The sequence below is a fragment of the Mirounga angustirostris genome, unplaced genomic scaffold (assembly GCF_029215605.1).
Source record: "Mirounga angustirostris isolate CCGP_5_RB_7025 unplaced genomic scaffold, mMirAng1.0.hap1 SCAF_12, whole genome shotgun sequence".
NCBI lineage: Eukaryota > Metazoa > Chordata > Mammalia > Carnivora > Phocidae > Mirounga > Mirounga angustirostris.
The window spans coordinates 52,499,468-52,525,990 of record NW_026991720.1 but is presented as its reverse complement, the minus strand read 5'-3'; the positions used below and the strand labels follow the sequence as shown (position 1 = coordinate 52,525,990).

Sequence of the window (26,523 nt, the reverse complement as noted above, 5' to 3'; positions counted from 1 at the left end):
ATCCTCCATGTATAGGACACTGACTCCATCAGAGCCATAAGCAAGAATTTAAGTTTTCGTTCCAGCCTAGTGGCCTTCATGGTTCATCACACTCCTCCCCGAGTCCTGAGTGACGCTTCTCCAGTCACATACGAGTGTCAGTACTCGTAAATCAGGGTGCAGATAGAGATGAAGTTCTTGACCTATGGCAGGAAAATTAGATTTGAAGAGTCTTTAGGTAATTTTTCACATAGATCTTTCACTGAAGGTAAGATTAAATCACTAAGATAGTCATTTTCAAATCAGTTCCTAAGCCTGGTTGAAAACTATTTTAAAACTTATTGATGGGGCGCTTGGGTGGCTCAATGGGTTAAGTGTCCGACTCTTGGTTTTGGCTCAGATCATGATCTTACTGGTCATGGGATGGAGCCCCACATCGGGTTCTGTTCAGAATCCACTGAAGACTTTCTCTCTCTCTGCCTCTGCCCTTCCCCCAGGTTCCTTCTCTCTCTAAAATAAACAAATCTTAAACACACACACACATACCTCTCATTGATAGAATATAAAACTTAATTATACCGAAATCTTTTCAAAAGAACACAAGATTGAAACCTTTTCATTTTTTCTAAGAGCTATGCCCCTCTTCAGGGTATGAGTCTTGCAGAAGCAGCTTGGTATTTCTACACCATTTTGAGTTGGATATTATTTGTGTCCCTTGGAATAAAAGACCAAGACTTGTTTAAAAAATAGTTAGAAGAGCTACTGAATTGACCAAGAACTTTCAAGAAAGGAGTACATTCAGCAGTGAGCAAAGAACCATGGTTTTCCTTCTATTACAAATCTCAAAAGCCATGAATTAAAAGACACTTGTTTAGAATACTGAAATACTGTTAAAAGCATACTTATAATAATGCTTTTCTTCCCTCTGTCATTAAACCCATATATGATTCTGGAGATTGGTTGCACAACAATGTGAATGTGCTTAACACTATCAAATACTAGAGAAAAGATAAGATGGTAAATTTTATGTGTATTTTGCCACAATTAAATATTTAAAAAATTTAAGCCATATTTGATAGACTTTGAAATTCCAAATTTACTTAAAACTAAATCTGCAACACGAAGTACATAAGCACGTAACAAAAGCCATACTATCCAGGTTGAAGGTTCTCTTCCAGGCCACTCTCACTTTGCCTCCGTATCCACGCCATGTGGAGATTTGGCCTTGCCAGATCTGTCTTAATTTCAATGATGTTTTACATGGCAACGGCTGGAAATGTAATCACAAGCAAATGAAGCTCCAGGAGTTAATTAACACAATTGTGTGCCCATGTTTTCTTCTTATGACTATATTTAAATACAGCACAAAGGTCATCATTTAAATAAAGCCTTAAACATGAAGGTAAAAATGAGGACTGTTCCACCTGTGGGGTACAGAACTTTGCTCGTTCCTAGCAAAGCACTTTCTCTCTCTACTCTCACCCACATTTCAATGCTAACAAAAGGTTTTCAAAAGGTGATCCCCATTTCTTATTCCTGACTATATTTGACATACATGGGGAAACTTATTTTGAAAGCTTTTCAACCACAAATTAATGCTATGACTCACGGCAGGCAATTCCTTTCAGAGAATTCTCACTGAATGTATCTCAAGCTGGACAACAAACACTTCAACACAATCACAGTCCTATTAACCATCAGGTGATGCATTAAATCTTGAACCACCTTCTCTCTGGCTTTCTCACACCCTTCTATGCCTGAGGGAGCAACCAACCCACTACAAGGTGAGTAGACTCAACTGAAGAAGCTGTGACTTTTTTTTTTAAACCAATGCCTTTCAAACTTTTTTGACTGCCACCCACAGTAAGGAGTACATTTTATGTGATGACCTAGGTCACACAAACATATGTATATATGTAAATAATTGAAACAAAACACTTGTATTCACTCCCTTCTACTGCCCACCAAATGAGATACACTCTGAGCCTGTTATTTTATATATATTCATATGAAACGTTAACATTTCATTATGAGTCTAAAATTGCCAATGAAAACTTCCACTTTATTTTAGCTACCAGAATCTTCAAACTATTCACATAAATATTTAAGTACTTACATTTTTACATATTCAAAATCAGGTTGAACCAAAGACTATACACCTAGATATTATGTGCGTTTTTATGTGAAGAGAGAAAATGAGACTAATCTACTAACCTTGGGACCCACAACAGCATATTCAACACATGAGATATATTAAGTCACTGATTTTTTTTTTTAAGTAAAGCTTCTCTAAATAGATTCTACTCTGGTTTGCCAGAATAACCAACCCTTAACTTCTTACTTAAAGTAAAGGCTATTTCAACAAAAGAATGTATAGTGTAACTTTCTTTGAACCAAACTGAATAGGAAAAACAATATGTATTGCAGAAATCTTCTGTTCTTTTAAAAATTATTAATATTAATAATATCAATAGCAGTGTTAATTATTAAATATTAATATGCTTAAATATTAATGCTACATTTTTACAGGGGGGCTATAAAAACCTTCATGGAGGTAGGATGGTTTATCTTCTACAAGAGTTTCCATTTTGGCTGTTTCTTCTTTAACAAAATAACAGGAGGAAAGACTAAAGCAGATATTAATAATGATTATGAAAACATGGTATCAAAAAAAAAAGACAAAGTGGCAGAAAAAATTTACTATACTAACCCTAAGAGTAGTAAAGTAAAACTAAAGTCCCAACTGTACAGACTATGATCTTTATGTCTTCTGCTGTGAATAACGTTCCAGAATCGACGTTTCTGAGGGAACCACAACTGAAACAAAGCCCTTGAACAAAGGTTGGCAATTTGTGATAAGGGAAAAGCTAGTTTGAGCAAAGAACAGGTTGTAGGCATGGAAGGGAAGTCTGCAGCCTAGAGAGCAACCTAGCATTATGTTTAGCAGCTAAATGCCAATATATATACATGTATACACACCAATTCAATTAGAAATACTTATCAGGCATTAATATATATTTATTATTTATCAGTCACTGTTTCAAGCACTTTTTGCAAACCTTAACGCATTTATTCCTCATAACTGTCCTTGGGGGGGCACAGAATGATTAGGTAACTTGCCTGCGGCCATTCAGTTGGTGAGTGGCAGAGAAACCCAGGCTGGTTGGTTTCAGTGCTTTTCATCCCTACATTCAGTGGCTTCTTCTCTGTAAATGTCCTGGGTTCCTGCCCCTTTTGAAACCTACCCCTCCAGTCTTCTAATAATTCTGCAGGCTGACCTGCACTCCAACATCCTTCTAGTAATTTCAGAGTTGGTTTCTCTTGTTTGCAATCAAGACCCTTGACTGACTCAGTCCCAAATCCAATTATAGAGACAAGCTTATGTGAACACAAAAGCCTCCACTGTACTCTGGCCCAATAACAAGTCAATTACCTGAGGAACAGGGAAGGGGGAGGCATATTTGTCATGTAAATGAGCTAAATCCTCATCTTACAGGGTGGGAAACAACAGCCATGGTGAAATTTATGAAAGGAAGAAACAGTGGTGTTTGTTACCATCACCTTCAAGCAGGAGGAGGTGGATTTCATGTGAACAGCTACAGAACTTCACAATTTTCTACCTGAGCCTACTGTGAAAAGCAGCTCTGAGTATCTTCTGGCCACAGTTCCCTGGACTTCACACAGAAACTTAAGAACTGGAAAAAGTCAGGAGTGGTTAAAGGAAATAAACACTCCTCTCTATATCCAGTCAGTTGCCTCTCTTCCCACATAGGCTATCATCTTCTACCTTACCTTCCCCTACTTAACCCAAGGTTGGCTGTGAAGGCAGCTGGTACGAAGCTTATCTGGCTTTGAAGGTGGAGCCCTGGCACAGAGCAGATGCAGCCTAAGGACAAGGTATAGGGAGGGAAGGACGGAAGGGGGTGGGGAGGCTTCCCTTCCACCTGCTTGGAGGCCACAAGGCAGCCCCAACTCTGACAGGACCATCAGAATGGGAGCAGACTGCCATAATTTAGTTCTCCTTCCCAGAACGAAAAAATTGAAACTTCAAAAAATATACTAAAGATAAATACCACCCTTAGTCCTTTAAAAAGCATCCCCTTTCTTCTTCCTTCACATAAGGTGACTTACACGCACAGAGACAATTTTTCATTCAAGCACACCAGCTTGCACGCACTCGTGCTATCTCTCCCTCTCATCATTTCTGAAATAACAGTCTTGGGAATCTAAGACAGAATACAGATAATCTTGGGTCATAGTTTGGACAGAGTTATATTCCTCTCAAAATCAGAAACTTATTTTGAATTCTTGCTGATTTTTAGCTGCCCATGAAAACAGAATGGACATCACTAAATCTCAGCATCCTGTCCTCTCCAAACTCTGACTTCTCATCCCCAAGACCTCCACCATGTCAGACCCTGGCCTCTGTCACTGGACTATAGCCCCCTGATTCCCCTGCCTTCAACCTCTCCTTTCTCCATTCTGCACACCACCCACCTACACTGATCTTTCTAATGTTTTTGTCAACTGATGGTGACTGCCACCTGACATCTGTTAGATCATGTCTACATATAGTCTCAACTTTATTCTGTCCCCCAAACCCACATATGTATCTCATGAAGTAGTTTCCAAATGTCATCATGAGGCACAAAAAGAATAAGGACAATGTGGCTAGTCTTCTATAAAGCTGTATTTATTTACTCATGAAGAGCAGTCCTTTAGTAGGGGGTTGTGCGATTTTTTTTGCTTTTGTGTTAAAATGTCTTTCTCTTATGAAATATAAGACCTACTGAATTTTTTGCACCCTTACTTGGCAAAATGAAGTCCAAAGTCACAAGTTAGTTCTCACTTTTTATTTTTTATTTATTTTATTTTTTAGAGGTGAATCTTTGTGACTTTTTACTTATTTATTTTTAATTTTTTAATTTGAGTATAGTTAACACACCATGTTACATTAGTTTTTTATTTTTATTTTTATATTTTTTTTTATTTGAGAGAGAGAGAATGAGAGACAGAGAGCATGAGAGGGAGGAGGGTCAGAGGGAGAAGCAGACTCCCTGCCGAGCAGGGAGCCCGATGCGGGACCCAATCCCGGGACTCCAGGATCATGACCTGAGCCGAAGGCAGTCGCTTAACCAACTGAGCCACCCAGGCGCCCTACATTAGTTTCAAGGTACAACATAGTGATTCAATTTCTCTGTATGTTATGCTATGCTCACTGTTCTTATTTAAAAAAAAAAAAGATTTTTACTAGGGCATTAAACACAAAGTCTGGTAACCTCTACGGTACACAGGTTTTCCATGGACATTTTCTATTGCTGATAACAAGGTTAATACAAAGCCAAACTCAAAGTTACCTATCATCTTTTCTCAATTTACGAGTCCAACCCTTTAACCCTGAACGTGGTTCCAGCCAGGCCCATCCCTCAATGTCCCTATTACACGCCACGTTCCTTTCTGCCCTGACCTGTTCTTAGGTCTTCCTTACCTATTATTCTTACCAACTAGTTAGTCCTCAAATCCTACCTCTACCCAGTAGTTTCCTTATATCTTACTAATCAAGCTCAATCTCCTTTCTCCTCATAGTATATATCCTCTAAACCAATTATTCTAAAATGAGCTGTCATGACACCCTTTGCTTAGGTGCTATATGCCACAAGAACTTTATTATTCGTAAGACAAGTACTGAGGTTTGTGAATAATTTTTTTTTAATCAAAGCAGACTGATATTCTAAAACATTTTTTCCCAGTATACTTTCCTAAGTGGGCAAACCAGAGGTGAAGAACAACTTCATGTATAGCTTGGTGGAATTCTTACGAGAAAATCAATCCACTAGTTGTTGATCAAGAATTCAATATACCCCTGGAATGGTCAAGCATGTGAGCACCAGCACCGTACTTCATGTGTCTCATGACAGAGGAAAAATCTGAGAGCCACTGGACTAAACCAAGAAACATTGTGGGAGAGGTATTTGATCAAAGTTCATGACACGAAGAGACAAATCTTCAGTCCTGGCCTGTCACACTTAAAAACAGTAAGCTTCTAGAATTCAGGAATCCTATTTAATATCTACATGCATTAGTCACTCCAATACTTGCTACGCTTAATTAAATATTACAAGCAGAATCAAACAAGTTTCTCCACCAGACTATGAGTTCCTTAAATGATCCTCACTCTTGCTCCCCTAGGGAATGGTAGCTGGCACATTATAATACTGAATTAAAAAGTGGTCATGGTTTATAGGAACAAATACATGTAAATCTACAACTTTGTGTACAGTTTAGAGGAACTCTAATGGAACCCCCACCCATGTGCTCAATAAGTATTACTGAGAATCTATTATGCTCTAAGCAGTGGTTTAACTGGTTGAAAATACAACTATGTGTGAAACAGACAATAATCCTTGTCCTTGGGTAGCTTATATACTAGTGGTGAAAGACTGATCATAGGTAAAACAAATAAGCAAATTATCAACTATTTATGTTAGAAGGTGGAATAGGAATAGGATATGGGAAGGAGATAGATGTTACAGTCCTAAACAGAGTGGCCAAGGGGCTTCATCAAAAGAATGGTCTTTGAGCAAAGACTCAAAGCAAGTGAATGGTTATCTGAAGAAAAACGGGTTCAGACCTGCAAAGGCCTTGATGTAGGAGCATGCCCAGTGTGATGAAGCACCCGCTGGAAGGCCAGTGGGGCCCAAAGCAGTGAAGGAGAGTAAGAATATGGCTTTATTAGATTTCAGGATGAGACTCTTCTCTTGTTTATAAAACAAATTCCTTGCACCGTTACCACACCACTCACATTTATATCTAATGTAAAATATGTCAGAATCTGTGGGCAAATCAAAGTACTGTATATGCAACCTTCATTGCCTAATAACTAACCTTGATTGTTATTTTACGCTTGCCTTTATTCCTTTCATACTGTAATAGCGAGTTTAATTTTTAAGATCAAAGAACTGTCAGTGGCATAATTGCTCAGTAAAAGTAGTTTTTGTTAAGTCTTCATTAAAAGATACCTTTGTGTTGCATTTCATATGAACTAGCAGATCTGTTCTATTGCTGACAGCTTTCATTTCTTTTTTGAGGTCTTAGAGAAGAGAAAGCCTATTTCCTAGAGCTGTATCCCACATTATTAGTTTGGATGTTATACAGCACAAAAATAAAATCAGATACCACCCTTACCAAGGTAATGTAGATCTGAAGCTGGCAAACAACAAGCCCCAGCCCTATGTCACCTCTACTCTTAAGTTTTCCTCTCATCTCCAGGCTCAGGGAGGTTCTGTAAAACTAGATTTAATACTATTAACATGTTTATCTCCCTTGTTGGCCTTAAGACTGGGATTGTGGCTTTATTCATTTCTGTATTCTGAGCTTCTGATGCTTAAGGTAGATGTTACTAATATTGGTTCTTCTCTTCTTCATCAAAGCTCCTAGAAAGAGGATACTTTCCCAGTGCTTTGAAATTAGTGAGGTAATAGGATTTGCTCTGGCCAATGAGATATGAGCAAAAGTCACCTCAGGCAGAAGCACTGAAATGCCGATGTGAAATTCCCCATTCTTTCTTCACAGGTTGTAGTCACTGTGGAGGGTGATGACACAGAAAGGTCCTAAGATGGAAGCGGAGCCACCATACAGAGGACAGCTACCCTGGAGAGTGCCCAGACTCACAAAAGGGTCTTTTTTGTAAGCAATAAATAAACTTTGTTGTGTTACGCCAGACAGATTTTTGTGTATTTTTGTTACTACAGCAAAACCTAGACTATCCTGACTGACAAGTCAGATAGTTCTGTATAACACAGATTTTTAGAAGGAAGGAAAGATACCAGGAAATGCCAAAGTGGGGATGACTGCAATGGGCGGCAGTCTGGGATGGGAAGGGCAGGTGCTATGTTACAAGAGGCTGCCTGCAGTGAGAGAATAATGAACAAAATCATTAATCCACTATACTTGGTCTTCCGTTTAGCCTTGTACTCCCAAAGCTAATTGCTTACATAGAAGCTTCTACATTTATGACAGTCATTAAGAAATGAAATGGACTGGGGCGCCTGGGTGGCTCAGTCATTGAGCGTCTGCCTTCGGCTCAGGTCACGATCCCAGGGTCCTGGGATCTAGCCCTGCATCGGCTCCCTGCTAGGTGGGAGGCCTGCTTCTCCCTCTCCCTCTCCCCCTGCTTGTGTTCCCTCTCTCACTATGTCTCTCTTTGTCAAATAAATAAATAAAATCTTAAAAAAAAAAAGAAATGAAATGGATTTTGAATTTCACAGTCCTACTTCTTCCGAGAGCAATGCCTTCTTGTATATACATCTTTTGACCAAAACAGAAGTCCCTATTTAAAGGATGTAGTTTTGAAAATGTAATGCTAATCAGCAATCAATACAATTATAAATTCTCCATCCCTCCATGCAGACCAGTTAGATAGTGGTTACCCTTGCAAAAGTTCCTCTTCTTTTGGGGTGGGAGGTTGGGGGAAGGGGAGAGGGAGTAAAGGCGGGAGGAGGAGAGAATGATATAAATGCTGTCAATCACCTAAAAAAAATTGAAGGGAGGTTGGATGAGGACTTCTCCCGAGGGTCTAAACATAATTCTCTTTAACATGCAAAAATGGGCTGAATCACCCCAACTCCTAAGAAGAGCATCTGGCATCCTCTTCTATATGAAACAGCCCTCAGAGGGGGCCAGGTAACCAGTAAAGGATGAAGAAATAGGAGGGCTGTTCAGTGAAGCAAGGAAAGCAAATAGGCCAAGCTAGTTCACAGAAGACGTTCTGGGCAGACAGCCCACCCACAAAGCCTTAAGGGAACAAAGGTTGGGAGGGGAGGAGGAGAAGAAAACAGGGATGATACAGCCAAAGGAAACCAGACCCAAAGGAAGATGGATAGCTCATTCCAAGGGAAGTGAGTAAGGAGATGGTCTTCAAAAACCCAGGAGAAAGGCTCACCAGAGATTTCTTGGGGCCAACCCAGAGAAGGAGATACTAAAAAAAGTTAGAGCTCCTTCCCCAGTGAGGGGGGTTGGAAGGACTTGTGCTCTAGACTAGAGATGGAAACAAGCAAGCATTGGAGACTAGAAAGCCTGCCTGACTGGGGCGCAGCCAGCCCACTCCTCCACACTGAGCTCCTCTCTGCTGTCTGAAAAGGATCTGGACTCCCTCACCAGGGGCATTTGCACTGGAATCCCTCTTACTCCCTCTGGTCAGTTTCCACTAGCAGGTGCACCACCACTTCTGGGCAGTCCTCATCTTGGACTCCATCCCCTTCCTGGCAGAGCAGGGCTCCTCTCTGTGCCCAGCCACCAAGCCTCAGTGGATGACTGACCAGAAAGGAGGGGAAATGGAGGAAACACGAAGGGCTCGTATGCTTTCAATCTGTGCCACACTGGATAACATGAGGGGATTCATTATGATTTGCCTCAATTATATGAGGTCACAGCCCCAATTCCGTCACACATCCATGTTTTCCAAGACGTAAATATATAAAAACCCAGAAAAAGGGACAAAAATTCTAGAGTTAATTTTCCCTCATAGAGAAATTTATTTCTTCCTAAAAAATTTCAACAATAAAAAATTTGAAATCGAGAGCCTGTTTTGTCTTTAAGTGTTTCACTGATTAACACACAATATTTAGATGTTGGTAGCATTCCACCTGTACTACCCGAAAACGATCTATAAAGGGTGTGAAACAGTTTTACCCTGAGCATAACATTTCAATATAAAAGAATGGATAAACACACAGAATTGGTATGAGTTTGTGCTGTTGCCTTGCTTCATGGTGAGGTTACTGAAGAAGATGACTTGGCTGAGCACCAAAACCATGAAAAATGGTTTTTATCTTATTGACATGCCCACCACTGGAACCCCTGGGCAAAGGAACTGAAGGTGTAATTATCCTATTCAACTGTTTGTTACTTTGTGAATGCAGTGTTCCCAGGCATTTCAGAACATGTTCAATATACTGCAATAAAATTAACCAAGATCAAAGTACCACATAAAGGTCTTATAGCTCCTATGTATAGACTAGCAATGCTAAGGGTGTCTGAGAAAAAGGCAGGGGCAGGGGAAAAAGAACAAACAACCAAAAAACAAAACTAAGGCAATCATAGAGAAGGGATGTAAATTCTTCATGTAAAAGCTTCTCTGATTCTGAACCCCAGCCATCCAAGTGCATGCACAGGAATGAGGCAGGACGGGCACTCTGTCATATTCTAGCACAAGTTCTAGCTTCCTACCGGGGACCTCACAGGACCTTCTGTTGAGCCCAGATCACCTTAGAGGCCAGGCCCCTTCCCTGCATTCCTCACCCCTCATCTTCTACTTAAACTTCAGGGGCTAGAGGCTGGATTCCTCGCCTCAATCACTGCCAATGTCCCCAAGACTATCCCTTCTACTGTCACTCTTCCCAACGCTGCTCTTCCTTGGGCCCCTACATCAGGCAAGGGTCCTCTCAGCAAAGAGCCTATCAAAGATGTGCAGGCAAGGTTCAGAGACCCCACAGGAGATGTTGTAGCACACAGGGGCCAGAAACAACAAGGCTTTAAAAGCCACAAGTGGGAGGTACTAGGAAAAGACACAGTTTCCCTGGAGGCTGGAGAGCACCCAAGCGATTGAGGAGTGACTGCCCAGTGGTAGCTAGTTCTAGATGGTCACCACCATCACCACTGAAGAGAAGGAGCACAAGGGACAGATACTGCTGACTTCTCTCTCCTGGCCTTCCATTGACTGAATCCAAACCAAAGTCCCCAATGATGAACACCCAGAGGCAGCCTCCAAGGTTCAGAGCAGAACAAAAAAGGGTAGAGAGTACATGGGATGGACAAACAGGAGAATCAGCACAGATGCCATAAACACTTTATGTTTCAAATGTTTATCACTTCCTTTTTAACTACCAGTCAGTCTGTAGAAACCAATAAGGGGTAGTTTCCAATATTATTAATTGAATAAAATTCTCACAGTCATGGTCCTCCATCTTGGTTTGGTTTTCCATCATGGAAGTGGCAAACAGAAAACCAGGTAGAGTCCTGGCCTCAGTAATTTTCTGATTATGAAGGTCACCAAACTCTTGCAGCCCTTTAGACCAGTGCTTCTAAGTGTGGCCCATGGACCAGCAGCATCACCTGGAACTTGACATAAATGCAGATTCTTGGGCCCCACCCATGCTAGAGACTCTGATTCAAAGTCTCCAAGTGTGGGGGCCCTGGAATCTGTGTTTTCCCAAGCTCTCCAGGGATTCTCAAGTATGCTAAAATTTGAAAGGTCTTCTTTTAGCTTTAGAGAGCTAAAGACAGGGACTTTAGGGAGTCCACAGATAACCTTACAGAGACCCTTGGACTAACCAGGAGTCCAAGCTACAGAGCCCTTCACTCTTTTAACTTCCTCACTATGATCTTCAGTAAGACAGCAATGGTTGAGCCTCAGTTTTCTTAGTCCGTTGCTATCAGTACAACCAGTAAGAGCTCTTTCAGCTTTTCAAAGGGATTGACCTTGGACTCCCTCAGATCTGTTATTTCAGACAACGATGTTGATGATGATGATGGTAATGACAACAGTGGCAGCCCACACTAGGTTTTCTCTGCATAACTACCTCTGTCTTAAAGCCGTCACATATTAATTTACTTAGTCTCACCATCCTATCTTTGCTTCACAGATGCTGAGGTTGTGGCATATAAAAAAACTCAGTAACTTGCCTTTGAATCCATACAAGAAAGGAATGCTTTATTCCAAAGTTATGAAAACAGGAAAATAAGAATGTATGTGAAAGCATTTTGTAAATGTAAATCATTATATAAAAGACAGCAGAGTGAACAGCCAACTACTAATGAACTGAATTTGCTGGGTTTTTTTAAGCTCAAAATTCATGAGATATTCAAGGTAGATTAGACTATGACTAGATTGCTTTTTTTTTTTTTTTTTTTAAGGAGCTATGTGCCAAGAAGAATAGGAAATGTGAATGCTTCAATGGGTGCTATTTGAAGATTTGTGATAAATTTAAAATAGTAGAGGAAAACAAATATTGATGCTAATTTGAGGCAGAGAAACAGCTTTCAGTGATGACAAGAAATAGCAACAAACCTCTTATCTGAAAGAAGGTAAAACTTCCTGGTAAGATCTCCCCGGACACAAAGGGTTGGCTGTCATAAGTTCTCTTCTGATACCTCTCAGAGAATTCTGTTTATGGCCAAACAATTTAATCTTCTAGAAATAGATTTATAGATATGTTCTTTTTACTCTTTTCATGACAGATTCTTGATTTAATCAGATTCTTCCTGCATCTTCAAATACTCTTTCTACTAATGCATTATCTTCCCCCTCCCCAACTCAAGAGATATGGTGAATATTAATGATCCATCTTTCCATCTGTCTAAGGTAGGTCCCAAAGTGTTCTGGGGTTCAACTGGCATCTCAGTGGAGAAAGACCACTTCTCTGACCTTGGTCAGACAAGGAACAAGAAATGAAAACTGGTCCCCTATCCATTCACTACGGATTCTCATGATAGAGCAATGGTATTCCACTTTAGGGACAGAAACTCAGAAAGGTTATTTAACTTATTCCAGGTCATACAGCTATTAAGTGACAAACATATAGAACACTGTTTACTATGTCACAATCAAGTTCTATTTTAAGAGATGGAAATAGGCATAATACTTGCCCTAGTTTCTAAAAGGTATCATCACACATCTTCCCTCCTTTTTTTTTTCTACCAAAGATTTCATACCTATATATAAATTCGCACAAAATGATGGAGTGAACCATTTGTAGTGTTTGTTCATTATTATAGTCAACATTTAGAGTGTTAGACCAAACAGAAGTGATAAGCTGTTCACTTCCCGCAACAGTAACAGGAGAGAGTAAAACAAATTTACAGTCAGCACCAAAGGTGTAAGCGTTGGGCAATCACAAGTATTTGCATGTACACCTCAGAACAGCTGCAGGTAAATGATTTGACAAGGTCAAATTCAACTGAATAACAAAACCACCAATGGGACTGGAGTTTAAGTTGCTAGACCAGTTAGAAAAAAAATACAGGAAGACAACCAGCTAGACTGCAGAAGCCCTGGTTTTCGGAACTTTTAACTTTAGTAAAGCTTTTTTCTAGGACAAATAGTGCAAAATGAAAAGCATTTTTATAAGGGAGAAGCCAATGCCTCATGAACAAAGCAGACAAAATTTTAAAAGTTTAACTGAGTCACAGGAGGTAAGATCTGCCAACTCACCACACAAAGTGGTGACTCAAAGACAAGTCTAAATCTATTATCATTTCAGTATATTCATAGTTCTTAGTTAAAAAAAATAAATTTATATAAGAAGTTTAACTTAAATTTTACTTTAAAAAACCTGTGAAACCAATATATTATATAACAAATTGTATAATAATAAATTATGTAGTTATATAATATACATTATATACGATAAATTATAAATTAAAGTGTAAATATTTAAATTTTAAACTAAATTTAAATATAATTTTAAAAATAAATTATAAATTATATATAATCACACATAATATAAATTCATATTTATATTATATTGTATATAAGAAGTTATATAAAAACATAGAAATACAAAATATATATATATATAATTTCACTTAAAAGAATTTCAGTTTCTTCAGTCTCCAACATTACTCTGAGACTATTCATGCTTTTGGTAGGTAAATATTAAATTTATTCTCCCCTGACATTTAAATTATTACCCAAGCAATATCAGTGTTCATATAAATTGTTAATATAATCTTAAACCACATTTTTCACACTTCATAAATAGACACGGTTGTGTTTATATGCACCTTCTAAAGCTGTGATTTACTTCGATATTTCTAAAAATAAACTATGCAGCTACACTTAAAAACTAAAACATGACTTACTATAGTTCTTTTATTCTAAGATACCAAAATTTTAAGACATACCATCAATTTAATAATAGCTTCACAGGGGGAAAAAGTATCCCATTAAATGCTCACATGAATTCTAATATACATCCCTATTTCAAAAGCGTTGAAATAAAAAAGAGAGACTGTAATTAAAGAAATTCGTTAGTTATTTTATTTAGAGAGGGGATACAGCAGAATAGGTAGACTTCATAATATGGAGTCTGTTTTCCTGGGTTGGATTCCTGGCTTCTCTACTTACTGGGTGACCTCAGGCATCTTCCTTAGCCTCTCTGTACCTCATTTTGGGAGATACTAAAATCTGCACCTCTGTACCTCTCTGTTCCCCTCTTTGGGGAAAAAAGAAGACAAGGAGGGTAACTGCCACACGAAGTTGTTAGGAGTACTCCAAACAATCCCAACACCACAAGTGTGATATGAGGATTTGTTAAACAGTAACAGTTATCACCACCACCACCACCACCACCAGGGTCCATGGAAGCATTTGCTACATTCAGAGGCGAATAATTTCTAATTCAACACACTGATAAAATACGTTAATTCAAGGAAATATTTACTGACAACTGAGTGAGTGCTTAATACTATGCTAAATGTTTAGAAGTAAAGATAAAAAGTAAAATAATTATAAAACCATGGTGGTACTCTCTAGAAGACAGAGTATGGAAAGGCTTTTAGAGGGTCTGTGGTGACCAGGGATCAAGATATCGACAAGTCCTCTGAAAAGAGATGCAAAAAGTACATCTATACGTGCATTTTTCTGGGGTGCTATCTTTTGATTCTTAAAAAGGCCTGGGATAAAAATAAATAAATAAAAGTTATGAGCCATTTGCCTCAGGTAGTAATACCACATTAAAAGGCAAACACACCAAAGTTTCATTTTATTAATATATTTGTATATTCTCTATACTTTTATTCAATTGTAAATGGATTCAGTTACTTTGACAAGTATGCACACTTCTTACTTCCTGAAGTTTCTTCAACAGCAAACAAGTTGCCATCAGGAACCCAAATCCTGGGTTACAAGAAACTCTTCCTTTTTTTCTTCATCTTCTAGACATGCCAGGAAAGGAACCTGCTTGCTTTATAAATTTCCGAGAACATTTGTACTGGGGAACTAGTCAGCTTCCAACTCTCCTGGGAAAACAATGGCTTCCGGGATGAGTCATGCCAAGCCTTCTTTCTTGTACAATGGCTGGTATTGCTGGAAGATGAGGGACAGCTGCTGCCCAAGCCATTGTCAACCCTGTGAGTAATTAAAGACTGATCCTGGAAGCCATTACTGGAGACACCGGAAAGAAAATGAGCTATGTTTTACACTACCTTGAAATGTCTTGTGCATCCACTCTTTCAGTATACCACAGGCTATAATTATGTCAAAGTCTTCGACAACACGGTATCGAGCAAAGGCCATAGTCTTTGGAATCAGACAGTCCTGGGCTCCATTCTGCCTCTCCTACTTTCTAGCTGGGTGACCGTGGGAAACCTACTTAACTTCTCTAGACTGTAGTTTCCTCAGAGGTGAAAATACGTCCTGTCTTTAGGGGACTATTGACATCCTAACCTGACAAAGACATGCCAGTATCCACAGGGGTGTCTGTAGCCCATCCCTTTTTCACATCCATTTATGAATTATTTATCACAATAATAATTGACCACAAAAAATTAAGTCATTGATTTTAACTACTTTGCCTTCACATGAAATTTTCTAACTTCTCACGAACTAGTTCTAGATCACATAGCATTGCTGGGATTATCGGTATTCCTAACAAAGGTTGTTATGCAACATTGAGAAAAAAAAAAAAATCACAAGTACTCAAAGTCATCACCAGTGACTTATCTCCCACCTTTCCATCTATTTTCAGCTACACAAGTTACCAATTACTGCCAAGTCAATTTAAGAAACAGGGCAAATGTGAAACAGAATATTTTGTTATGGTACCAGTATTTAGCTAACACCTAAGATATTCACTATATATTAGGATACTATGTTTTTTTAAAAACATGAAATCTGACATTGCATACAAAAGCAAAATTTTTTTGTTACTAGATTCCTATAAATATGTCTATAAATGTCAATTTGCCCAGAATAAGCATCTAGCTGGGGAAGGAAAAATTTAAGCTCCAATGTACCCCAAACTTTCCATACATTGTCTCTCTTCTTGGAAAAGCCTGACCCATGATGTATGTCATTCTGGAGGAAGAGTGGAGGCTTGGAGAACTCCAAGAATAACTAACGCAAGGATGGAAACCCAGTTTCTGAAGCCATAGCGCAGGCTCCTTTCCTTGGATCTAACTGTGTAAACAAAGCCTACGCCAGGGGTCAGAGGAGAGACAAAGAAAGTAAATATGGCATTAACTTGCCATTGAGGTCTTTTACTCGAATTTACATGAAATTAAAGTAGAATGAATCTATAATTTCTTTTCTTTCTTGTCAAATATTTTTAGAGGTAGTATTCGTGGAGTTCTACTTTATTCGTAGCCATGGTCAACATAGGTTTATAATATCAAGGTTTAAGCTGGTACAAAGTCAATGTTTCTCAAATAAGATCATCACGTGTCCCTCATATTTGATCTGACTCACCTTCCCTGGAAGATGCACGCCTCCCTTAATGGCCCTGATCTCTGGCAGGCTACCATAAACAGATAAGAAAAAAGTAAGCAGGTGAATTCACAAACTTTTTGTATTAGCCTTGATCGAGGTGGGCCTGGGTGACTTGATTATGACACACTGAATGCTACTTTTAATTTTAGTCAATATTAGTTACCATTCACCTATAACCACAATATTTCCCCCTTCTCCCTGCCCCCACACCCAGTAGGTCTATCACAAGACTCAGAGTGCTCAAATGAAAGAAAGATTAGCGTCTGGCATTATCGACAGCATTTACTGACCACTCTCCGAGTGGTAAGGTAATATAGTACTCTCGGGTACTATAAGGCTAATTAAGTTAGACTAAAATAGACCCTTTGTCCTCAGTGCATTTGAGGAAAACCAGAGAGTCAATTCAGAGCAGAGACTATGTATGGAACCAGACTGGCTAGATTCAAACCTCCCTCTGCCTCTGTGATCTTGGCAAGTTCCATCTCTATTCCAGTTTCCTCATCTGTAGAATGCAGATAATAGCATTTAACTCCCAGGTTTGTTGTGAGGGCTAAATGAAGTCTGTATCAGAACACACACGGCACATCATTAAGTGCTATGAGGTGTTAGCCATTGATTTGAATTTAAATACAAAGAACGAATTAAAATTATATGCTTTGCCTGTAAGATATGTTTACAAAATGACTATAAATCGGGCATACTGGTACAACTTGAAGCAGTATGTGTTTCTCAGTCAATAAGGTCTTAGTTCCAGCAGGGGAGGGTGTTAAGTCACACCTAAGACACTCCAGCTTGGACAAAGGAAACAGGCTACCTTGTTCTTTTTTGAGAGGGAATCATCCGGGTAGAGACTACAAATGAAAAAGAGAGAACCTCATGCAGAGAGCCACTAGCTGTTCTTCCAATTTCTCAAGTCTGAAGAGCACCTGCCATGCCTCAGGGACCCTGCCTGAGCGAGAAGAAATCAGGGGAGAGAAGACTAATCCAAAGGCAGACTGTCACTGTTTGGTGAACAGTCAATTTGACACAATTGGTGAATCATTCTGTCTGCTGTAAATGAAACAGATTTTGAAGAGATGAAGAAAGTGGTAGAACACTGCAGAAAAGATCACAGCCGCCAAAGCCCAAAATAAGCCAGCAATTTGACAGTATATATAGAAAGAGGGAATGGTAGTTACCAGCTATTTTATTAGAGGGAGAAAATGACAGTCTTAGAAGCAGCCTGATGAGAAGAATTTAAGAAGAAACAAAAACTTAAGATGGAAGGCATAAGACCAAGGTAAAAAATAACACAACCACTAAGAGAGGCAAAGGTTGGAGGGAAAAGGTTTTCAGTAAAAAGAATTAGGACTCTTTGGGAAAATGGCTGATTTCAGGTCTGGAGGAGGAAATGGACAAGATAAGCTTAGAGTATCTTGTGCCAAAAAGCAAGAACGGTATCAGAGACTACTGGGGCCTTGTAAAAAGTATACAGCAGATAAGGACAACTTGTGGGTCCAAAAAAATATTGATTGCAATGGACTGAAACAAATAAATTGAGATCTATAAGTTCTTATAATACTTAAAGAAGAAAAACTCATCGATTATCATGGGAGATTGTTAGGGTACTCAGAAAATTGATAAAAGGAAAAAAATTAAGACTCTCCCTGTCTTTCCTACACAATCTGAATTTCAGGAGATACAAAAAGCTCATGAGGGTAAGTTCCTTACAGACAGAATTCCAAATTATAAATGCAAGAGAATTGATAGATTTTGATCATCACCATTTTGCAATCCCTAACGAAATGGATCTAGGCTACAACAATCTATGGATGTTACAATCATTAGGTGAAAGGTAGAAAGGTAAGAACCTACTAATCAATCTTAACATCTCCAAAAGAGACATATGCAGACATCATGTGTCTTGTGGTTGTGATACAACAGATTTTAACAGCACTATCTACAAAGGATGTTCGCCTTTGAACCTAAATCTAATCAGGCCTCTACATCTAACTGCCATATTATAGGAGACATGGGGAAGAGAGAAACAAGCTAAATGACACAAGTGAGAAATTGGCCCAGAAAATGGATCATTCTACCAGACAAATGACCTGTACTGTCTTTCTCCATCAAATCAATGGCATGAAAAAAGAAGGGAAGGAAGACTATTATAAAATAAAATAGATTTAAAAACCTAACAACCAAATACAATGTGTGGACCTTGTTTAGTTCCTGATTCCAACAGATCATAAATAAAAAGAGATCTTTGAGTTTATGTGAATATGGGAATCATATTAAGAAATCATTGTTAAGGAGCACCTGTGTGGCTCAGTCGATTAAGCATCTGCCTTTGGTTCGGGTCATGATCCCAGGTCCTGGGATTGAGCCCCATGTCTGGGGCTCCCTGCTCAGCGGGGAGTCTATTTCTCCCTCTGCCTCTGCCCCTCCCCCTTTCTCGTTTTCTCTCCCTCTCTCAAATAAATAAAATCTTTAAGAAAAATCACTGTTAATATATTTAGGCATGAAAAACACCAGAAGTCTTTGTTTTTTGTTTTTGTTTTTAAAGAAAAAAGTCCTTATCAGAGAATGTAAACTGACACATTTATGAGTGAGATGATAGGATGTTTAGGATTCTGCTTTAAAATACACCAGCACCGGGGCGCCTGGGTGGCTCAGTTGGTTAAGCGACTGCCTTCGGCTCAGGTCATGATCCTGGAGTCCCGGGATAGAGTCCCGCATCGGGCTCCCTGCTCGGCGGGGAGTCTGCTTCTCCCTCTGACCCTCCTCCCTCTCATGCTCTCTCATTCTCTCTCTCTCAAATAAATAAATAAAATCTTAAAAAAAAAAAATAAATAAAATAAAATAAAATACACCAGCACCCACAAAAAAAAAAGTGGGGAAGAGAAATAAATGAAACAAGACTGGCAAAATGTTAGTAAGTGTTGAAGGTTGGGTGTTTATCATACTATTTCTCATAATCTCCATGACACAGTTTTTAAAAAGTGACTAAAGGGTTTTGGTGGGAATTCAAGCTGTGCCTTATCTTACCACTATTTTAGGAGATAGCTAGGGTCCTCCCACAAAGCGAACTGTAGTCCTTCCCCACTTAGCCCAAAGAGTGCAGAGTCTTGATCAGTTTGCATTTTGAATTCAATATGATTAGAAGTGACTACACCAAGGCACACAGGAGTTCTGCTGTATTAACCAAATGTCAGCTTCATTTTTCCAGGTAAGAGACAGCCTACAAGGCACATGGGTTGGGCAACACAACCTACAAAGAGCTTACTTGATGACAGTTGATGTCAGATTGTCCAGATTTGTGAGAGCCCAAGGCAGCATGGACAAGTTCCACAAGTATTCCTAAATCAAATCTTGGTCAATACAGAAATTGCAAACCTTCTTACCAACTTGTGTAATACCTAGAGCTGCTTTTTTAACCAGTGGTAATAAATTTGTGTTTATTTGTCCCTACAATCACTCAGCTATAATCTGGAGGTGCAGCCCATAAAATATAAAACTAAAAGTCCACAGAAGGATCTAAGCCATAATTTGTTTGCATGAGCATCTCTGATCTAATTAAAAGGCTAACCAGGTGACCCCAGATGCTCACCAGCTGGTATGGCAGACATTTTGCCTGTTTTTCTCTTTCCTATGTAAACCTTCTGTTATGGACTGAATGTCTGTGTTCCTTCAAAACTCATATGTTGAAGCCCTATCCCGGTGGCGGTATTTGGAGATGGAGCCTTTGGGAGGTATTCCAAGGTAGACTCCGTCATGAAGGTGGAGCTTCCATGATGTGATTAGTGGACTTATATTAAAAGGAAGAGAGGGAGATCTCTCTTTCCATCCATGTGCACTGAGGAACGGACAGAAGGTAAGCCAGGAAGAAAGCTCTCACCAGAAACCAAGTCTGCTGGCACCTTGATCTTGGACTGTCTAGCCTCCAGAACTGTGAGAAAATAAACTTCTATTGTTTAAGCCACCCAGTCGATGGTATTTTGTTACAGCAGCCTGAACAGACTAATACAGGTACACATTTCACCTGTTTTTTTCTTTCTTTCAAACTCCTTCCTATCTCTGTTAAGGAAGGTTCCAAAGTCACAAAGGTAAGGTTCCAAAGCCAAAGGAAAGGGAAATAGTTGAAAAGTATGGGTTTCTAACATTGGAAATTTTGACAATCTTTCCCCAATAAAAAAACTGGCCATGCACGATGAAATGTGTTTGGAATGTCCCAAAGTAATATAGTATCAGGATCAAAGAAGGGTTAATGAAGTATGTATTATTAGAAGTAACCACATTCAGAATAATTAAGAAGAGCAAATATGTATATTGGCAAGGCACACAACATCATCCCAGGCAGCAAGAAACACAAGCCTTTATGCAGATGAACACACAGATCTATTTATACAGAAACCTTCAGCAATTCCCGTCACAGATTGCCTGGCTGCCCTCACGTCTTCAGTATTCTGTGCCATGAAAAAGTAACTGTCAAGGATAATAGGAACACAATTTGACCTACTTTTCCCTAGATTCTTGCAAAGTCTATAACTCTGTTTCTTGTGTTTATTTAGCTATCACATCTTTGGGACACATTTCCTGGCTTTCTTTGCAGACAATCTGGTATGCCCCACATTAAGGTCACTTGTGGGCAATTCCTTAACTCCACTGCTCATGGACTTTAAGACGTCCTACATCCAGCTAATCCTCAGAATATCCTTCTGAGGTAGATCATGTACAGTCATCCCTACATTGGAAGGAAAATGGGTAAGAAAGCCGAAACACAACCTGGAGAGGCTGAAGACCTACACCAATTCATACCCTTCTCGCCCAAAGGAAGCCACACCAAACAAAGGTTTCTCTCCAACTCTCACGCTTCCACAAACCTATCTTTGTAAGAGCTACAGGTCGTCCAGCAAGGAAGGTCTTCTTTTAAAGCAGGCAACCAAGACTTCAATGTATTACAGCCCCCCCCCCAAATCTACCTTGTTGCATCTTCTCAGTAAAGCCTGCTTAATGGTGACAAATTCTAAAGAACTGACTAGAACCTACCAAAGTTGCCCCAAAGCCCTGGTGGGCAGGGGAAACCCAAGTAAAGTCAGCCCCTTGGCCTGAGGCCTCAGCAGGGCCTCCTGAGTGAGAGGCTTGTGAAAGGTCCCAGGAGAAAATCAGCAGGCCATCCCGCTTTTCTTAACAAAACATGTCCGACCTGCTCAGGCCATTAAATGCACGTAGATGCACAACCAGGGACACTCCCTCACCAGGAAATCGTATCTGAACACACCATCGGGAAGTCAATATTTAAGATTTGGCGGCGTGGGGGGCGTGCACCCGCCCGCTCAAGGGAGCGTCACCAAGTACTAAGTGCTGGAGACGCCAGAACCCAGGAGCTAGAAGCTCGCCCGGGAACTTCCAACTCCTGCGTCTCCACCTCGGCGGTGGCGGTGGTGGTAGCTGCGGCCACAACCAGACCCGATGCCCAGCGCTTGCCACCGGGCGTCCCAAACAAGCTCACACGTCTCACGCCTCCTGCGAACTGGGCTCCCATTTGTGGGGCCTGGGGCTTGCTGTCGGGACAGGGCTGGCGGACTGTGAGGTCCGGGACACCTGCAGCTTCCCCTCTGGGAGAGGCAAACGGCCCTTCTTCCGGCGATGCCCACGGTCCGCCGTTCTACATCCAGGCGCCCCTGGGTTAAGTCAGGTGCATGTGGGGGAAGGGGAAGCCTTCGCTCACCGGGGGTGGGCGGCGCACCCCCTCGACCCCGCCGTCCCGGGACCCCGCCGGAGGGCGCCCCTTCCGCCACCTCCCCAACTTCCAGATGCCCCCTCTGCGGCCCGGGAGAGTGGGCGCGGGCTCCACGTGCGCGCCGCCCGTGCCCACTCGGGCCGGGCGGGTCCGGGCCACTCACCCGGGCCCCGGCGGCGCTCCGCTTCCTCCGCAGCGTGAGCCCGCTCCGCAGCAGCGCCGGCAGGTCCCTCAGCCGCGGCCGTGGCGGCGCCGGCGGCTGTTCGCGCTCCTGCTCGCGGGCGCTGGGGCTGCGGCGCAGGGCGCCGTCCGCCGCCGCCACCGCCGCCGCCGCGGCCAGGGCCGGGCTCTCGCACGGCGGCTGCATCTTGACGGAGCCCACAGCCATCCTCATGCCCTGACGACGGCTGCGGCGCCGGCAGCTAGTCTCCCCCGCGCTCGCCTCCGCGCGCCGTCCGCGCCTTCGCCAGGCAGCGAGAGGGCGCGACTGCGGCTCGGGCGCGGGGCGCGCTGCCAGCCGCTGCCCATTGGCGCGCGCCGCGGCCCCCGGCAGGCTCGGCCCCGCGCACCTCCCCCTCTCCGCCCAGGTGCGCCGGGCCCCGCCCCGCCCCGCCCCGCCCCGCCCCCTCCGGCGGCTCACCTCCGCCAGCCGCCGGGCCCCCCTCAGCCACTCCCGGAACCCAGGAGGAAGGGGTGGGACAGCTTGGGCACCCGCTCATCCACAGGTGCGGGATTCCTGGAATCCTCCACCAAACCCACTCTAATGCCCATCCCACCCCACCCCCAATTCCCTTGAGGCTGAAAAGTCTCCCCTCACTGCCTTTTACCTAACAGCCTGGGTTGATTTGGACTTGGACCGTGTGAACTGGGCCCCTCCTTGCTTTTTGCACAGTCTAGACCCAAACCGTAATCGCTGTTCCTCAAAACGGTTTTTGCCAAAGAACTTCAAAATAGGCTCTACATTCTGGTACAAGTCAAACACCATTGAGACAGAATTGCCTCCACACTGTCCCCTCTTTGGCACATTCATCGCTAAAGAACAAGGGGAGAAAACTTGCGTTGGCTAGGATAGGTGTTTAGCAAAAGAGATGCAAGTCTGTTGACCTAAAGGTGAATCTCAGTTAACGTGTTGGAACCTGACCTTCCCTGAAAGCCTGATGCATGTGATGAATGTGCTTGGTAAACTGCATAGGCCTACCATGGTGTGAATCATTGTTTACGCCATTCCAGGAGCTAGGAAGAGTGGAGCATCTGGAGTGAAATTCTCCCAGCAGGGCCTTACAGTCCAGATGGCCCCGAATCTTCACATCCCCATGCAGTCTGTCTTTGACAAGGGCCAGCTAGGGCTTTTACTCCTTACCAGTAGGACACTGGGGTCCCATCTTTGCCCAAGACTTGTTAAAATTGAGTAAGCTTATTCATGTAAAAAAAAAAAAAAAAAGAATTGGCAGGTAAGGATTACAGGTCAAAGCTCTCAGTTGGTTTAAGTACTGTACCCTCAGCCCCTCACATTGTAGATGCTTGGCCATCATATGGGAAAATATGGCCAAGTTCAGAAAAAAGAAGAATGACCTGTGTGTGATCTCTGCCCTCAAGGAACTTAAGATTTTCGCCCAGGAGTAGAAAAACACATAGAAAAACAAAGATATTGCTTTGTACTCTTAGTAATTGCCAAGTGAGTATGGAGAATGAGCATTCCAGGCCACAGAAGTAAGAAACGTTTCTGGCCTGAGATGGGCAAAAAAAAAAAGTCAATGAAGGGTGTTTGAGCTATGCCGTAAGGTTGAGAGTAGAAGATTAAATCATGCAAAAAGAAAGATGAGGATCCTTCAGGTAAGGAGGAAAAGCATGAGAAAAACACAAGGTGGTAGGACACCGAACCTATTGGGCACTGAATATGTCATAGTGCTGAGAGAGAGGGGTAGCATAATGGAGAAGCTGGAAGAAAATATCAGAATGCATGCTGGTCAGACACTGCAGAAGGCTTTAAATCCTGTCACCTTCAGTTGTGTGTGTTTACTGGAAAGAGTTCTGCAATGAACTCTATAGTCCATTCCAGTTTCCAAATACCTATCACATATATTTATTCCAGGTTGAAATCCCCCTTGTGTTATCATATAAGACTATACCATCTTAGGAACGCCTGGGTGGCTCAGTCGGTTAAGTGTCTGCCTTCGGTTCAGGTCATGATCCCAGGGTCCTGGGATCAAGCCCCGTGTCAGGCTCCCTGCTTCTCCCTTTTCTACTTCCCCTGCTTGTGTTCCCTCTCTCTCTGTGTCTCTGTCTGTCAAATAAATAAATAAAATCTTCAAAAAAAAAAAAAAAAGACTGTATCAGTTTATATAATGTTTAAGTACTTCCGTTCCATTTGGTAATCAGTCATCGTCTTGAGCCCCAGAATGCCACCCCGTACTCCAGACTTCCTCCTTAAACACCAACTAGAGGTCCACTAGACATTTAGTTTAGTCCTGGTCCAGTAGAGGTGCTCCAGGACACTTTTGGTCAACATAACTCTGTTATGGCTTGTGCCAGATCACCCCTGGTAATACCTATTGAATCACACCATGAACCTACTCTGCTCCAAAATAGAACATAGGTGTTCTGTATCCCAGTTTCTTGGTCTTCCCATTCTTTCACATAGCTTCTCAATGTAAGACCAAGGAGTTGAGACTTTATCCCATGGATTCTAGGGCACTGATCAAGAGTCTAAAACTCAGTATCTGTAAGGGCCTTTGGAAAGTTGGCTTGGGTTAAGGTGATAAAGGTCAATTGCCACACAGCCATAATATAAGGCAGACAGCAGGGAATGTAGAAATGTGTAAACAGAAGAGCTATGCCACCATTTAGCTCAAATCAAGCGATGTCCCAACCTGGGACCTTTGTACTTGCTGTACCCTCTGTCTGCAATGCTAACCAACAGAACTTCCTGCAAGGGTGGTAATGTTCTCCATCTGTTTTGTACCAGTAGCCACATGTGGCTGAAATGTAGTGTGCTTAAAAAGCTGAATTTTTAATTTTAATTTAATTTTAATTAATATAAATTTAGTTGGCCACAGATGGTTCTGGGTTACCCTATTGAAAGCAAGATTCTAGAAATCCATGTTTCCCTTCCTGTATTCCTTCATTTTTTTTTTTTAAACTAAAATGTCTCCATTTCAGTGAGGCCTTCCATGACCATGTGATTTAAAACTGTAGCCCTTCCCATCCGCTCCTTTTTCTATCTCCTTCTAACCTTCCACGGAGCTTACTGCCATCCAAGATTCCTTATATTTTACTTATTCATTTCATCTATTATCTGCTTCTCCACAACAAGAATGTAAATGTTACAAGGACCTGATTTTTGTTCTTTTGTTCAGTATCAAGAACATATTAGTTGAAGAATTTTTCCACATATGAGAACTCAGTTTTTCAGAAGGAGCTTAATCTGGATTTTTACAGAAAATCTCCTAGTTTTGCAATATTGGAAGTTAAAAAACAAAACAAAACATGTAAATCCTATACGTGCCAACATCACCCAAGTCAAACAGAGCCACTCAGGTACCAGAGCCTATTTTTACCTAAGAGAATGACAATGGTCAAAGCTAACATTTATGGAAATACCTATGGTAAGAAAACACAATGTTTTATTGGCTATTTGCAGTGAGGGGAAATTGGAGACTGGGAAGATAATGCTGACATTTAACTAACTACAAAGAGATGAGGGTCTGAATTAGTGGGATCAATGGAAACTGGGGGAGGTGAGATGTCAGACATTGCAAAGAAAGATCCTCGGGCCTAACATGTGTTAGGAGGAGAAGAAAAGTACTTCAGGTGGTGTTACCCATTGTATCTTACAAAGATGACCAACTCAGGACCTCGTATGTCCCAAGATCTTCTCTGCAATATGATCTTTCTACTCACCGCCCCCCCCACTCCATGACAAGACAGGGTTTCTTCCTCCATTCCCTTTATACTGGGCTAGCCCTGTGACTACTGTGACCAATGGAATACGACAGAAATAACAGTGCTAGTTCTGTAAGTAGCCCTTAGTTGACCTGGAATGCTCACTCCTGGGATGCTCCCACTCGGAGGCCAGCAAGCCACCTGGAGAGACCATGTAGAGGTGCTCTGGCAGCTGAACTCTCATCCAACAACCAGCACCAAGTGCTGGCCACCTGTAAGCCATTTTGGACACGCAGTCCAGCTGAGTCTTCACCTCACCTTTGCACGAGCCAACATCTGACTACAACCACATGTAGGTAAGAAACCAAAGCAAGAACTACCCAGCTGAGCCCAGTCAACCCACCAAACTGTGAGAGATAATAATAAATTGTTCTAAGCCACTACATTTAGAGGT

The 26,523-nt window shown here is 41.5% G+C and overlaps 1 protein-coding gene across 1 annotated transcript in view; it reads right to left on the bottom strand.

Moving 5' to 3' along the window:
* The window catches only part of RAPGEF5 (Rap guanine nucleotide exchange factor 5), a 230,985-nt gene extending 208,404 nt beyond the window's left edge, over positions 1 to 22,581 (bottom strand). Inside the window, exon 1 of the mRNA XM_064575177.1 lies at positions 22,351 to 22,581. Within this exon, the coding sequence (XP_064431247.1) occupies positions 22,351 to 22,581 (231 nt within the window). The remainder of the gene's footprint in view (positions 1 to 22,350) is intronic.
* Between the last annotated feature and the right edge of the window lie 3,942 nt (positions 22,582 to 26,523).